The sequence below is a fragment of the Buceros rhinoceros genome, unplaced genomic scaffold (assembly GCF_000710305.1).
Source record: "Buceros rhinoceros silvestris isolate BGI_N320 unplaced genomic scaffold, ASM71030v1 scaffold4285, whole genome shotgun sequence".
Classification (NCBI taxonomy): domain Eukaryota; kingdom Metazoa; phylum Chordata; class Aves; order Bucerotiformes; family Bucerotidae; genus Buceros; species Buceros rhinoceros.
Genome location: NW_010412147.1, coordinates 37161 through 51218, shown reverse-complemented (window position 1 = coordinate 51218; position 14058 = coordinate 37161). Strand labels below are relative to the sequence as shown.

The 14058-nt window shown below is 34.3% G+C and overlaps 1 protein-coding gene across 1 annotated transcript in view; it reads right to left on the bottom strand.

Moving 5' to 3' along the window:
* Positions 1-14058, bottom strand: part of HFM1 (HFM1, ATP-dependent DNA helicase homolog (S. cerevisiae)) — a 36874-nt gene that overhangs the window by 12337 nt on the left and 10479 nt on the right. The window contains exons 10-24 of the mRNA XM_010136263.1: positions 13835-13996; positions 13228-13428; positions 13048-13136; positions 12105-12148; positions 11912-12013; positions 9808-9953; positions 8248-8342; positions 7344-7477; positions 6403-6450; positions 3486-3566; positions 2777-2868; positions 1845-1951; positions 1708-1755; positions 1394-1491; positions 1176-1307 (exon numbers count right to left, since the gene is read on the bottom strand). Of these exons, the coding sequence (XP_010134565.1) occupies positions 1176-1307; positions 1394-1491; positions 1708-1755; positions 1845-1951; positions 2777-2868; positions 3486-3566; positions 6403-6450; positions 7344-7477; positions 8248-8342; positions 9808-9953; positions 11912-12013; positions 12105-12148; positions 13048-13136; positions 13228-13428; positions 13835-13996 (1579 nt within the window). The remainder of the gene's footprint in view (positions 1-1175; positions 1308-1393; positions 1492-1707; positions 1756-1844; positions 1952-2776; positions 2869-3485; positions 3567-6402; positions 6451-7343; positions 7478-8247; positions 8343-9807; positions 9954-11911; positions 12014-12104; positions 12149-13047; positions 13137-13227; positions 13429-13834; positions 13997-14058) is intronic.

Genomic DNA, 14058 nt, shown 5'->3' with positions numbered 1-14058 from the left:
AGGGAAAGAAAAAAATAAAAGGGAAAACAGGACAGAGATGTGTATATATAACACTTCTATTATTAAAAAACTAAAACTGACTTTATCCTGTTGTATAAAACATACAGGAAAGGATTTGTCTACACAGCAAGTGCGTTGTTTATTCCGCTCATCTTAACATCTAAAACTGACTTTATCCTGTTGTATAAAACACAGGAAAGGATTTGTCTACACAGCAAGCGCGTTGTTTATTCCACTCATCTTAACACCCTGGAAATGCTGAACATGAGGCAGACTCCTCAGATGACGATGGGCACATTGTCACCGATCCAGTAGTGGAAATGGGTTCCCACCATGCTGTGCTGCTGCGCACAAGCTAACAAGCCCTGTCCCTTGCTTTGAATCCACGTGAATGAAGCAATACGGCTTCTGCATCTGAGCTGGCAAGGCTGTAATGTACTGTACCATACCGGTCTTCTGGCTTAGTTATTCTCTAATTTGCAGATCTCTGTACTGTACTGCTCTGCACAGAGCAGATGTGTCTTTAAAGAAGAAATACGGAGAACACTATAGTGAATTATGAAAGCATGAATGTATGATAAGGCTAGACATCAAAGCAGGAAGCTGTACTATTACCTCAAACAAGTATGGCTACATTTTTGTAATACAGAGGACTCCAAAGTTTCTGAACTTCTCAAATAATTATGACAAGTCTGTACTTCTAGTCAGAAGTTCATCCAGTCATAGGATACAGCAACAGGAAGAATATAATCAGAAACTTGTGATCCTCCCGTGTATAAGAACCTCATGCACAATAAATTTATTTCTATTTCATGATTCCCATCCAGGTCAATGCAAATTAAAGGGCTTTCATGCATATGAGTAAAGAACCTACAGCGACAGCTGTTTGGGAAGGAAAGCATAGCTTAGAGATATGCAATCACACAAACATAGGATAAATGAACACTAAGAAAAAAGAAAAGCTCTGAAATACTTTTAAAGCCTGAAGAAAATTACTAAGTGGATTAATTCTATCATGACAGGCTATTCTGACAACTGTGGTACTCATTTGTGGCAAATGAGTAATTAGGAGACTCATTTAATTATGTAAGCAGACACCCCAGAAATTAGCAGGATAATTATAAGTTTTTAGTCTCTATCAGATTATACCTTTATCATTTTTGACTAGTACTTACCAATTTTTTCCAATTGTTTAGACACATGAAGTGAATTTTCCCAAAGTTTGCACCTGAAACACTTTGCTAAAATCAAAGCATTTAATAAAGCAGAATAGTTGTTCTTACGTGATGCCAGAAAGTCACATAACCCTATAAAAATAAAATTGACTTGTATTAATCAAATAAAACGTAGATTATTATTATATATACCAAAAAAGGATTGAATTTTACCATACATCTAGTAACTCTTAAGCCATTTCTAAATATTCTGCCAGTATCTTGTGTCAAAGTAAAGTCTTGAACAGGAATGCATCCTAGCTGAGCCTGAATAAGACTGGGGAATAAAAAGGGGTTGGTATATAAGCCAAACTGTAAGCAAAGAATAACAACACTAAAGTTACTACTGGAAAACAAAAGAAAATTCAGAATAGAAAAAAAACTAAATGCAAGATCTCGTCCTCTATAAAATTATAAAAATTTTAGCAGGGAGTTCAACAGACATTAAATGACACCTTTTCAATAAGAAGTAACAACACAACATAATATTTACCAGTTTATCTTCATTTCTCTTGTTTTTATCTTTCCCTCCACTGGAAACCTATGCATGAAAATATACACATTTTTTGCTATTCATTTAATTTATTGCTAAAAAGATACTTTCCTTCTTTAATGTATTTATTTTTATACCTGATAGTTATTTTGTCCTTGTCTTTATTCAAACTGTTCAATATTTTCTTTTCATTTGTTCTTAATTTGACATCCAGAAATTCTGTGCAGTTGGAGATCATTGTAATCTGTAAAAATTTACCTTTTTATTAACTGGTTTTCTTTGTCTTTTTTCTACCACTACTTCCAACTTAAAAAGCTTTTAAAAAGAATTTTAGTGTCTCAACATTATGACCATGAAAAGACGGTCAATCAGTTCTAATACTGACCAACTTTCTTTCGTCTTCCTATAAAGGCTATTATATAACAAAAGAGGAAGTTCTTTCAGTTTTTAGATTACTATTCCACTTTAAATTATCCAAAAATCAACCATACTGCTAACACTTTATGACATGCAAGGCAAATATAAATAGTTTTTGCTATCTGTTATACATTTCACTTTACTTTCTTCATACTTTAGTAACAAAGATAGCCACAGAAGAACAGGCATTCCTTTTTTTCATGGCTAGTCTGTCCTACCATAGTATTTGCTTGAAAACAAAATGTCTTTTGTGACTTAACAGTAGCAATGACAACCTGTTATCTGACAGAGGAAAAATGACTTAAAACAGAAAGACAGTATCATTCCTTTAAAAGTAAAATCTGCTCTCTGTGCAGCTGGTTTTTGCAATAAAACCCCCCTACTAAACCACAAAACATACAGTGTTTAATACACAAACAGCTTTGGCAACTTTGTATCTTCATAAGCAAGGTTAGCAAGGGGAGAAAGAGTTGGAAATGGAGAGGTCTCAAAGCCTCAAAAATAATCCATATGGAATTTATTTAGATGTACTCTCTAAAACATATATAAACAAAGCCTGAGCTCTTTAAAAGAAATAAAACCTTCTGCTTATCCTTGATTCTGTTTAAAATCAATCAAATATATGTAAATTTTTTTTAAAAAGTTAAATTACCAATTCATTTAAAGTCTCTGTTCCCTTAATTGTGAAAAATTGTTTCACGGTATCAAATGCAATATAATACCATGCCATTAATCTTCCACTCTCTGTAAAAGAAGAACGTATCTTTAACATATTTTCTTAGTGTATATTTTAGGTCACGAAATCAAAATAATTTTTTTTATTTCAGTGCTCTAAAAGATTTATCACCACTGACTCCGTATATTATCGTCCCTGCTGTCTGATGGATATTACTGACCCCATCACAGCGTGGCAGGAAGCAACACGCACTAGTTACAGTTTTCTCCAATGGAGATGAATTCACACTAATATACCAGACTGTGAACTGTGATTGCTGAGAAGCCAATCACCCCTCTCAGAAGATTGTAGAAAAGAGCACATAGAACCCATTCTTCATTGCACTGTGTCGCATCCAATTATCCTGTAATAATGTTCTGTAATTTTCTCCTAATCAGCAACAAAATTTCTCGCAACAACAAAAGAAGATCTATTCATGTATCAACACTAAGAGAAAGAACTTGCATGATTTGGGAAAGAAACTTGCTCATATATTCCAGTCAATCTCTCAGATTCTACTCTCTGCTACATTTATATACACTGATTAATGGGCCACAGAAAGAGCTGTGACCCTTTGTAGTTCACTACTATCTCAAAATTACTTCTGAAAAGTAATTTTTTAATTTTTATTTTAAAAAAGTGGTACCTGTTGGTTTGAAATTATTTGCTTCATCCATCCTGATCAAATCAAAAGATGATAATTCATTTAAGTTCTTCAAACACAGTTCTGTCAACAATTTGAAAATACATGTATTTTTATACATAGAAGTAAGAAAAATTTATCTATATACAGACCACAAACATCATCATCAAATTGCAATGAATGTATACCTGAGTAATTTCTCTGAACTCAGGTAAAGGTTTTAGAACATGACCCTACTTCTACTAAAGTTGGTCGTTTACTTCTGCCTGGGGAAAGCTTACTCAAAAATATTTGATACAGGACAACCAAATCTCTTTTTCAGTAAAGCAAAAGTAGCAAAGTAATATAAACTAGACGCATGGAACGTAGGCTGCCATATACAATTCTGAATGACAGACCGGAGAGCCTACCATATTTATACGAAAGATTTCCACTACCATTTTAACACTTAAATGGTTGGATTTTCAAATATCCACAGGTATTTATGAATCCTTCATCAGAAATTTTCATACTGTATCAGGTGGATTTGTATTTACTCCACTAAACCTTCTTAGTTGGATATCTGCATGTGGATAATCAAAATGCTTTGGTTTTCTCTCCTTCAAAAGCAAGGTAAAAGGCAACAATTACATTAATATGATGTTCAGAATTTAAAAGTAAGTTGGGAAAACACTCAAAGTGATAGTTCCCACAGCAACCAGAAATCATGCAAACCGCACATCAGATGTATGAGAACACAACTATATACGTAACTACAAAATATTTCGTGTGTGCAGGGAAAAGGAGCTAGCTTCTGTACGAACTTTAAAAAGAGGTTGTTTTTAAGATCAGAGCACTTCAAGGAAATAGAAATGCTTTTAAAGTGTGGATTATAAGTGAAGCCTTCTACCCTAGCAGTATCTGTAGAGGTGATTTCAAACCATGCCTTCTCCCACTGGGCTTATTCAGGTGGTAACATGCTTCATTCCCTCCATTCCTTTCAACCTATATGCCCAAAATAGAAATGTCCTGATCTAAAAGACAGGAAAAGATAGAAAACAACTGGACGAGCATATGAACCAGATAACTTTTCTCATGGTAAGTATACCTTTTTTTCCTACCTGCAAGTCAGTCAATATCTCTCATATTTGGACACTTCAAGCAGTGTCATATACACTAAGCATATTCCTGTAGACAGGTCCTTGAAACCCTTACCCAATAAACAACCTCAGAATAGTTCCACCATGCCCAACTTCAATCACAAAATTTTCCTACACAATTTTGTAAAATTTAATAAATGTGTAAACGGAGTCCAAGTATTGGCTTTACAAATTTCAGGGCATATATCACTCTACTTTTTCATATACCAAGCCCCCTCCAGATATTTAAGCTCCAACTGGTCTAGTATACGAATATACAGAATTATGAGGGACACGACGTCTTTCATTGAAGAGACAAAACTGCTTTTGTAGATTTGCAGAGCTCCATTTACAATCTTAGCAAGTAGTCTTTTAGTAATGTATTTATTTGGTTTGGATCTAACTTACATTAAAATAAATAAATAATAAAGAATAGTTGTATGGTATTTCCATATTTAAAGATGAGAGGCAGTGATTCCCAGACTATTTAGTTGGCTGTGTGTTTTCTGATGGAATTGTAAATAACTAAAAAGCAGTATTAAAAAAAAAAAAAAATCAATAATTGGGTTTTATTCAAGTCGTAGCAAAAAAAGCCACTTCAAAGTAGTCTTCTCTTAGTTGTTACAGGAAAAATATGGGGCTGCGATTATTTTTTTGTTTTTTGTATCTGTAAAGCTGGATGCCTCATTCTCACCTTACTGCTCACTTGAAGACCAAGTACAATTTCTTAATTATGCATTTGCATTCTCTTAGTTCTTTGCTATTGTATTATGCATTTGCTATTCATATGCAATTTTTAAAACTAAATTAGGAATTAAAATAGCAAAATAATCCTTAAGAAGGTCTTCTGAATCCATACATCTGAGATACAACTGATATTATATGGAATGCTTAATGCACAGAAATCTTCAAAAGACTGCAAGTCTTTCCTTGACACCCCTAAGCAAAATGAGTAAGTAATTCAATTCATAAGGACCAAATTTCAGGTAACAAGCAAACAATATACTAGAATGCAAATCTCCAATGCAAAACATCATTGTCAGAGTGGAATTCTCAGATCCTACTAGTCTAGTTGTCTGAATAGCAAACTTATACAAGTACTGTGACCTACCTGTACAAAAATATAGAATTTAAGATTTGCTCCTATTCTCCAGTTCACTGAGTCCATCACTGGACAAGATCTGCCACACGCTGGTGTTCCCTAAAATTCCTTTTTCATATTATTTATACATTTTTGAATGACCAATGCAAAAATATCCATCAAAATCAATAGTGTTCTCTTTCTCCACCTGCTCTTTGTTATTGCTTCATAATGTGCCATAATCATGCAATTCTAAACTGTTTTTGAACAAGGTGAAGATATTTACATTTCACATCCTTTGTTTTCAAGGCTAAATTTATGATGAAGGGAAGATGACAATTTCTGGAAAAGGGCTTTTTGTGAAAGTATAGTAACAGAAATTAATGAAAGTAAATGAGATAGATCAAAGGAAAATTAGGAAGAATGACAAGCAATCAAAATTAAAATGCTCTGCTCCATATTTCTGAGAATGTATATGGAGATGAGGTGGGTAAAGGCATTTAATTTTTTTCCTCTATACGAGAAAATCTTTTCCACCAGTCAAAATGTACCAATAGTGTTTGAAAAGGATTAATAGTTAAAATCAATAGTGCAACATGGTAAATTATACTTGTTCTGTGAATGGATCTACTGAAATTAATGGACAGCTATAATAAACATGGATGAACCTGCCCTAAAATGTAACACTTTCTTACTGAAACAAGAAATAAAAGCCTCTTACCTTGTAATTTTGCTTCAATTCCAATTTTATCCAATCCAGATGAAAAACCTTCATGAAAAGACAAAAAGAGTTTTAACCTAATACAATGATATACTTCCTCCAATATCATCACCATCAAAACTGATTTGCTTATCTTTGGGAGCCAGACAAATACCCAAAAGTGAAAAAATTCTAAGTATTTATTATACTAGGAATGAATCAGATGTTTTACATAGTGCAAGTATCTAAGTATTAGTAAGTGACTGTTAGGACAGATGTACAAAGGTAAAAGCTGCAGATATCCCCTATGTAAAATATCAGAGTCCTAAAAGTTGCAGAAATGTTAGCAAGCAACTTCACATGTACAGTTTTCCTTTTTTAGAATACAGGAAGCCAGCTAAATTGTAACATCCATTCAAATACTAGATGTACTATGTTCCAATCCCATCTATAAATCCTTAAAAAAAATTGTCTCTAGCAAGCACCCAATGACTTTATACATAGGTGTAGATAAAGGGGCTGGGAACAAAGATATGGTCAGGGCTGGGGACTCAGAGGCTCTTCTGGACAAGACAAACTGAGACAGCAGCACTGAGATTATTGAAATTTTGTTTTAGAAAAACTATGAAATACTAGACAATTTTTTTTCTTAGCAGCAGATTACATATTCAGCACTGAAAAGTACACTATGGCTTGATATTGCATAAATACATGGCCCAGTGTATCAAGATCAAAAGAAATAGATCATTATGAAGCTAATGTCTTCTTCACAGTTCTTAAAATTTTATTACTTATATTAAATCAACTGAAACTGTTGTTCCTAAAAATGTTACAGGCCATATTACATATCTTGTTTTCACCCCTTATGAAATAATAGTCCATAAGAAACAAATAAAACAAATCACATGGACCTAACACATCCTAGTGTCATGATTTAGATGAATTAAAAACAAAAAACAAACCATAATGAGTCGGATTTTTTAAGGCTCTAATGTACAAGAATGTTGATCGTATCCATTCCAAAGCTACGGCAACATCTGTGACAGTACGTAACACTATTTCTGCGTTTAAGTGCTCAACGAGATGCCTGTGCAAGCTAGCAAAAAGAAAAAAAGAAAAAAGTTAAGTACGTTTACCAATTACTAGTACAAAAAGTGCTAAAACTATTTTTTGGGAAGAAACCAAAAACAAATCCCTCCACCAAAACCACAACAATTTTCTCTGTGGGTTTTTTTTTTGTTTTGTTTTACTGTCAACTGTTCACTTTAATCAGTGAAATCAATAGAAAACAGGAAAGAATATGTAAATAATCAGCAATGTAAAATATTTATTATTTTAAGTTGCTGACTTAACGTCCAGCAACCAAAAATTTAAAAAACCCCTCTGTCAATGGTGAAATTTAACAATTAATTAGGAAACAAAGCACATACATTTCAAAGTCACAGCACAGTGTTGATATCTTGAACATATTTGAAAAATTAAACCTTAACAAAATTATATAAGCTAAATTTCCTGTTCTACCCTTTAACGTCTTAACTTTCCTACATATTTCTCTTGGTACTCTGCCCTGATCAAGTGAATTCTGTAGTCTGGCATTTTCCAGGCTATATAATCTAAAAATTCGGAGATATGACCTAGGTTCAATTCTTGCTTTTTTTGGCTTTGCAATATATTCTGCTTCAGTTTCTTTCAACAACTGTTGCTTTAATGTTAAGATGTTCTAAAGATTATTTTAGCTGATAAAGGATATTAACTTCAATAGCTTTTGATAGACCAAAAAACCATCCTAAAATGTACCTGAAAAAACGTTCTGTACAAACTATGAAACATTGCTACCATCTCTATAGTCTTATAAAAACTAGTTACCTGCTCTCTATTATTTCAGCACCATTTAACATCTGTATATACTTTTCCCTTGTACTCCAACGAGTCATAATAACTGCTGTAGCTGTAGTGTCAAACTGAAAAATAAAACCACAAACTTACCTATCTCTCAGCAACAAAAATCCAGTTCAATATGCATCACGTATCTGTTGAAACCATTACAACTGTTTTCTTAAAATCCTTGTTGAAACAGCCACTCAACACCCAGACCTCTTTTAACCTTAAGGCCAGTTCTAACTCATTGGGGTAGCAAGCAGGATCCCAGCCATTGCTGGCAGGCAGGTCAGTGCACCAGCCTGTACGTGCTGAGGTTCATGTAACAGAGACAAGTCAAGAAACAACACAAATGTGAACTGTTACTGACCTCTTTACAAGGTCCACAGCTAAGGAAAGGATTCCTACTCACTACCACAGAAAATTATTTACTGACACAAATTCTCATTAGTATTCCCCAAACATTAGAAAATCTTGATCAATCCTTTTACAGTATTTTTTTATAATCATAATCAGGTACTCTCAAGCCACCTCACGTTATTTTGTTTTGTAACAGAAAAAATACTATTAGACTGATTTTTTTTTTTTTATGAGAAGTTTCCTGACTTTTGCATTTTTTAGATCACATTAGTGTATGCAATACTGAAAGGCAGGTCTTGGTAAGTATTTCAGGTCTTGACTCAGTAAGTTAAAGTTGTTTAGGAGTGTGAGTAACAACCTGAAAAATCTTCCTAAATTACAATCTCTAGCAAACCCCCCCCCAAACAGGCAGTTACAGAAGACAGGAATATTGGCATTTCCATACTAGTTTACATCTTGGGTCCAGGTAAAACAGTCATGCGCACAACATATCACAGTGGCTAATATAAGCAGTCTCTTATAGTCTAGAGACTATTGTGTAGTAAGCTATCTCCCCTATTAGACTCCATCTCTTTCTAAAAATTAAAAGACTTAAAAGTGCTAGATGCAACATTAAGGATTCAGAGACTTTAAAGAGGTATAATTAAATAACCATTTTTAGACTTCTCTTCCCCCTTTCTTTTTACAACCAAAGCAATGTCTAATCCCTTTCTAAAACATAGCATTCTTGGCCATCAGCTACCTCTTGTGGAAACAAAATAAATTATAGCTTTTTGAAGGCAATGTTTCTGACCTTCCCACTCTACCCCACTTCTTAATTAGATGTTTTCTTGTTCTGCTGTTATGAGAATAAAAGCATATTGCTCTTGATACTATTCAATATTCCAGAATTTTTTTTGCGTAAGATGTGTGCCAGCTTTTTCTCTGATCTCCATTCATTATCTAACCAAAATGTAATCTTTAGATCTTTTTCCACAAGATGAAGTCGTACATTTTAGTGGATAATACAAACATAGTCAGTTTTCCTTCTCAATTAAGAAGTTACTCAGGATTGATTTAAATATTAATAACAACCCCTAAAAAACCAAAATGCTGCAGAAAAATTGTTGACATTTTAGTTTCTTTGCCAAGAATAATTTCTACTGATCTGCTTATCGATAGCATCAGTATAACATAGCATTAACTTACTTGAGGCCTTCCTGCTCTCCCAATCATTTGCAGAATATCAGTTTCACTGTACTCTTGGAACACTCCTCCAACATAGTGCATTGTGGATTTTATAACCACCAGATGTGCAGGTAGATTGACTCCCACAGCTAAGGTGCTAGTAGTAACTACATCAGATTAAAGTATATTGATTGCAAGATGAACACCATTGCAATGTTTGGCAGACATTAAACAAACAGCAAATAAGTGACCAACGCTTGATACCTAAGAGCTCTTATTTCCTTTTTAAGTTTCTTTCAATAATTTAGACTCCAAAACATCTTCAATGTAACACACACACTGAAGAAACATTATTCATATTTCTTCATGGATAGGTATTTGAATACAGTCGTGACTTCATCTTGCTTTGTAGTGATCAATATCTTCAATATTTTAAGTCATCAGTCATTAGCATCATTTATATCCATGGTACCACACTAGAATCACCACCGATACTATCACAATACTTTACCAGTACACACTCTCACATGGAAAACACCAGTCAAGTTTGTGGCAAATTGTCTCACACTCGTGTTTTCTGATTTACTCTCTCTAATAATATACAGGGTGGCAGGAATCTACCATGGAAAGGCAGCTATACAGGCCAAGTATACAACTGTTTGACTATAAAAACAAAAACTTAATGAATTTTCCAATTCTTTTGGAAATGGAGAACTTAAATTAGTTATTACAGGTGCATCAGTAAAGAACAATCTAAATTAAAGGCATAACCACACCATCTTGTTAAAGAATAATTGATTTTTGCATTATTATGGTAGGCAAAATAGGAAATTTGCCAAAACAAAGGGACCTAACCATAAAAAAAATTGCCAAGAAAGGTTACTTATCAGTGCAATCAGAGCTTCGATCTATATATATGTGTGTGTATATACACATATAGAAACACACACATGCTGTGAGTATATGTACATTCTTTTTCCAGACCAAAGTTTTTCCCCTTTGTAATATCTGCAAAAGTTGTGTTAAAACTCTACCCCCTCTGTCCTGCTCACAAAAGCAGAATATGCCCCATACTCTTTCAGTTTCCTCTCACTTGTAGAAATGTAATTCCAGTATCTCAGATGAACCTGAATAATTCATACAATCTATAAACTTCAAAGGACTTAAGTATCAATAAGCAACTCTGCATTCTTTCAGCGGTAGTTCATATGCGTGTTCACATTGCGCTCAGCTATAGCACAAGGTTTCAAAGTTATTTTTGCAAAGAGCAATTGTAGAACCACAGTCTCCTGAGATTTAAAAAATGGCACTGCCATTGGCAAAGCCCTGCACAGTGCACCAGACAGCCGAAGTAGATTGCAAGGACGTGGGGATGTTTCAGTACTATAAATGCTGCCACTCTAGCAAAGTTGCCACATCACAGAAAGGGTATCTACCTTAAATTTTCATAGTGAGTCATGATGTTGTACAGGAAAGGAAAAATCCATCAATCTTTCAGAAATCCACTAATGATTCACAAGGCAATTCCCCACAGGGTCTGAATCTTTCTTACAGAAAAAGAAAGCCTGGACAAGATAAAACCATCACATCTCAGACAGACACCTTCGCATTTCAGGTATCAGCAGATGGAATATTTCTTAAGTATCTCCTCATCAATTAAAACACCTTGCATGGGAGTTTGAAGATAATATCCTTTCCATCTAAGAAGCATTAAATGTAAAAGATTACCTTCAGGGAATCTACTGTTGCAAAGGACACAAACAAAGAAAATATTGTGTAAACTCTGAGGAAAGGCACGCTAGCAGAGTTCCACCTCAACAGGATGGCTCAGTGATACGAAAAAGAAACAGATACTGCCAGACCTATACAGACATATGAGGGAGGATAACCTCTGTGTATGCTGAAAAAGAGGAAAGTTCTATGGTCTTAGTCTTCAGAAACAGTGCACATGTATACTCACAGGGTGAAAGCGCATGTAAAACACAAACACATCTTCATCCGGATTTCACAAAGTGATTCCAAGGGTTAAACAAACTATAGAATCATAAAATGCTACCACTTCCAAACTGCAGCCTTCTCAGGATAGATTAACAACATATTGACTTTCAAAGTTCAATTTACTTACAAAGCACTGGTAAGTCTCCTACAGTAAAAGCTCCTTCAATTATTTTTCTGTCAGATATCTCCATACCCGCATGATGATAAGCCACACCGTACATTAAAAGGTCTGATAATAAAACAATTACATCCATTACTTGACTAAGATTACTCAATCAAGTATTCATTCACAGAGCAGACTGATAGTAGGTGATATTTACCTCTCAGTTTGGAATCTTTCAATGAATTTGCATGCCTCTGTAATCTATGTAACACACACACAAGAAAAGAGGATACTTCAGAATCACAAACCAGATTCACTAATGCAAGTCGACTATACAAAGATGCAAGTATTTTTTTTAAAGTGCAAAAATAAAGCTTCACATGAAAGTAGATACACAATCACCCCACTAAAGATTGTAGGATGTGTTCTTTGACACGTACATTTCTTACATACTTTCCCACAGTTCAACTGCATTTGTGCTTTTTAGAGATTTTTTTAGATTGCAACTATATGTTAGATTATCACAAAGACACAGTCTTAAAGTAACTTAAAACATACATTCTTTGGGTATTTTCAACCACCACCTTTCCCTTCATCACAAAGGAAACAAACTTGACTCTGGGACAGCTGTTGCAGCCTTTCCAACCCAGTCATGATCTACAATCTACACATTATTCACATAAGGCAAAGACCATGTTTGAGGTCCAAAATCAGGAAGTAGCTCCTGCAGCTGCCATGACTAGGCAACCTGAAGTAAATAATAATCAATATGGTTCAGGGCTGTGTTTATTTAAAGACCTCTGATAATGCAAAGATTTCTTAAGGCTTAAGACACTAGTGAGACCACATCTAATTCAACTGTTCATATGCTTAATCTTTGCACTACAAGGCCTTATACATTCATAGGAATTAACATTTGTATGTTTGGAAAGCAGCTTTTAGAAACAACTTAATGTTTGTAAAAAGTACCCTAAAAATCTGAGAAGCAAATAAAACTTCCCACAAGAAGTGCCTGTTTACAAAAATAATGTCAGCTGTGATGACGATCTTGTTGCAGACACTCCTCTGCTAGCAATTGTGTTAGCTCAACAGCTTTCTTCACAGATGTCACAGGTTTACTAAAACACAAACACTTGTTAACAAGTCAAATATAAAAATACCTTTCTTTCTGTTCTATACTCAGTAGAAATTTAGCATCTTTTGCAAGAACAGAAGCGGCCTGCTGTACACCTTTTCTTGTGGCACAAAACTATAAAATAAGAAAAGATTTTTTTGAACCAACACTTTTAAGAAAGAAACAATTTCAAATGTGATTAAAAAAACCCAAGAGACTGTTGTACCACAAGTGCTGGTTTTTGTTCTGAATATGTTTGTATAATACTAGCTATCTTGTAGTTAAGAGTTAAGTCAAATTTGAATTCTGTCTGATTGTTGCTGCAAGGAAAACCAAGAACAATTTTGCGTAGCTTCACTGGTCGTTGATCCTCATCTATTTTCAGGCATACAGCAGGCATCTTGCTATCTGAAAGCCATTCTGCAATCTTTAAAAGAGAAGAAAGAGAATGGAAATGATAAATTTCTGCTTTTAATCATGCTTTGCTCTAACTGCAACACACAATAATTAACTTAGCTTTTGTCACATGTAAACTATTAACACATTTGACATAGTTTCATCATTAAAATCACAGGTGAAGTTCTGCTTTCCACAGGACCGATAGAATTCAGACTGAAATCTCAAATCTGCAGTGATTTGTACTTGAGCCAAAAATAATGAACAGAAATCTAAAACTGAAGCATGCCCTTACTTGGCAGATAGTTTCCTATGGTTGTAGGTCATTCATTCTATTAGCAACAACCTCACATGACAACTGTTATCACTCTGAATTTATAACTCCAGGTAAGTTTTATAAACTACATTGTTTAAAATACAGTTAAAATGTAGCTTACATCTTCAGCATTTGGGATTGTTGCAGAAACAGCTATAAACCTCAAAGGAGGAATAGTGCCGTGATTTTCTGGAAGACGCCAAAGAGCAGACTGAATAGTCTTCATCCGACTGACTACAACTTCTAATGTTGCACCACGGCTTTCATCTTTTATAACGTGGACCTATCAGGAATTTTAAAAGATTTGCTAAATATTTATTTAACATATCTATAGATTGTAACTGG